Consider the following 2501-nt stretch of genomic DNA (forward strand, 5'->3'; position numbering starts at 1 on the left):
TGTGTGTGTGTGTGTGTGTGTGTGTGTGTGTGTATATGTGTGTGTGCGCATGTGTGTACAGGTACATGTTTTTCTATACCAGTGGGGACTTAAACCTGAATACACACCAACTCATGGGGACTCGTGTCACCGTGGGGACCTAAATTGAGGTCCCCATGGGGAAACAAGCCTATAAATCATACAGAATTAGTTTTTTTTTTTTTGAGAATGTAAAAATGCAGAACGTTTTCTGTGAGGCGTAGGTATAGGTGAAGGGTTGGTGTAGGGCAATCGTATATACGGTTTGTACAGTATAAAAACCATTACACCTATGGAGAGTCCCCAGAAGTATAGTAAACCAGACGTGTGTGTGTGTGTGTGTGTGTGTGTCAGAGACCCAATAATGGAATAGGCTGTCAGCTTGTCTGAGGAGACCAAAGCGTTGTCAGTGAGCTGTGACCTGTGGTAATCGCACACACACTGACTCCCAGCAGGGACAGACGTGACACACTGACCTATCAGAGTCCTATCAGAGAGCTACCACATGCACACACACACACACACACACACAGACACACATACATACTTCATCTTAATCCTCCAACCCTCTTCTTATTTTCCCCTCCGACAGGTGGGCGTCAGGGCAAGCTACCAGTGACCGCATTCGAGGCCTTCGACCTTGAGATGAAGAGTTGGACGCGGTATCCGTGCATCCCCAGCCGCAGAGCGTTCTCCTCATGTGCTGCCAGCGACAGGGCGTTTTTCAGCCTGGGGGGTCTTCAGCAGCCTGGACCCCACAACTTTTACTCCAGACCTCACTTCGTCTCCACTGTAGAGGAATTTGATTGTGAGCAGGGTGAGCACTTCATCTCTTTTGCTGAATCTTTATTGACAAAACGATACACCAAAGAAATGTGACCATTACTATGTCAGCTCAAAGACATTTTTCATTGTACATTGTTGGAGCAATAAATATAACCAAGTGGTACTGTAAAAAGGATGTTTTTAAGAAAAAGCTTTGCCCGGGTTAGTTGTTACACTACACTACCGTTCAAAAGCTTGGAGTCTGTGAGGTGTACAGTATATATATATATATATATATATATAGTGTATATGTATATAATTTTTTTAAGTCTCTTATGCTCACCAAGGCTGCATTTGGTTGATCAGAAATACAGTAAAAACAGAGATATTGTGAAATTGTGATTTTAAAGTTACAGTTTTCTATTTGAATATATTTTAAAATTGAATTTATTCCTGTTATGCAAAACTGAATTTTCAGCATCATTACTCCAGTCTTCAGTGTCACGTGATCCTTCAGAAATCATTCTAATTTGATGATTTGGTGCTCAAGAAACATTTATAATTATTATAAATGTTGTAAACAGTATAGCTGCTTCATATTTTTGTGGAAAACGTGATAAAAAAATGTCAGGATTCTTTGAAAACAACAGCATTTATCTGAGATAAATGATGAATATCTTTACTGTCACATTTGATCACATTAATGTGTCTTTGCAGTATAAAAAATATTCAAAAAAAATTTTTTTAATGGTAGTATATATACTGTAGAACAGTTTTTAATGCAATGTCTTTAATGCCTTTCTGCATGTGTAAAATTACCTTGAGCTTGAGAAAGGTGCTATAAAATCTAAAACATTCTGGTAAGGCCTGTAAAAAAGTAGGATAGTAGCTGTTTTTCTTCTCTTACTGGGAAAAATTAACCTCAGTGTTAACACAAAGGGCAAGCTTAAATAATGGAGGATAGTTTTTACTTAAAATCGTTTTCATTAAGTCATTGCTGTGTACAGGTTGAAATGTAGAGTGTAGACAAGAGTAATTAACTGCCAGCCGTCATCAATTATAAAAAATAGGTGGCAATCTTTGATGGCAGGAGTGTAATTGGTGAAGATCAAAGAAATGGTCATTTGATGCTTGAACGGCTATCTGTAATGCTTTTAATACATATAATTTGATTTATCAAAACTGACATCAAGTAGCCTGTGTAAAATCAGTGCTATTATAACGAAGATTTAAATTTATTAGATTTTAGTTTAATAGATTGTAATTTAATTTTAATAAATAGAAAATACATTTTATAATGAATATTTCAATCAAATTAATTACATGATATACTGTTTGATTATATGCATATTTATATTTGGCAATTTGAAAAAGCTATCAAATTAACATAATTCAAAGACATTACCTTATTGTGGCAGGTGGAAACTCTGAGTAGGCGCACAAAAATGCCTTTAGGAGTCCGTATATTTATTTTTTTCCATATCATTGAACATAAGCCAAGCACAGGTCTACAGTCCACAGCAATGTGTTTCATTCAATGTTTAATCTGTCATGAAATCATGAAACATGAAAGTGGTACTTATAGCTGTCACGTTGCACACACACGAGGGACGAGGAGACGCTGGAGAATATGTTGACAGGACTTTATTTGCATGAACCAAGGGAGACGAACACAGGAAGACGTTCACACGAAGACGTTCACAGGAAGACGTTCACAG

The 2501-nt window shown here is 37.2% G+C and overlaps 1 protein-coding gene across 3 annotated transcripts in view; it reads left to right on the top strand.

Moving 5' to 3' along the window:
* LOC107657010 (kelch domain-containing protein 8B) overlaps positions 1–2501 on the top strand; it is a 110432-nt gene that overhangs the window by 85749 nt on the left and 22182 nt on the right. For all 3 annotated transcript variants that reach the window (XM_016444987.1, XM_016444988.1, XM_016444989.1), the window contains one exon: positions 611–835. In XM_016444987.1, coding sequence (XP_016300473.1) covers positions 611–835 — 225 coding nt within the window. The remainder of the gene's footprint in view (positions 1–610; positions 836–2501) is intronic.

The sequence above is a fragment of the Sinocyclocheilus anshuiensis genome, unplaced genomic scaffold (genome assembly GCF_001515605.1).
Source record: "Sinocyclocheilus anshuiensis isolate Anshui unplaced genomic scaffold, SAMN03320099.WGS_v1.1 scaffold1453, whole genome shotgun sequence".
Classification (NCBI taxonomy): Eukaryota; Metazoa; Chordata; class Actinopteri; order Cypriniformes; family Cyprinidae; genus Sinocyclocheilus; species Sinocyclocheilus anshuiensis.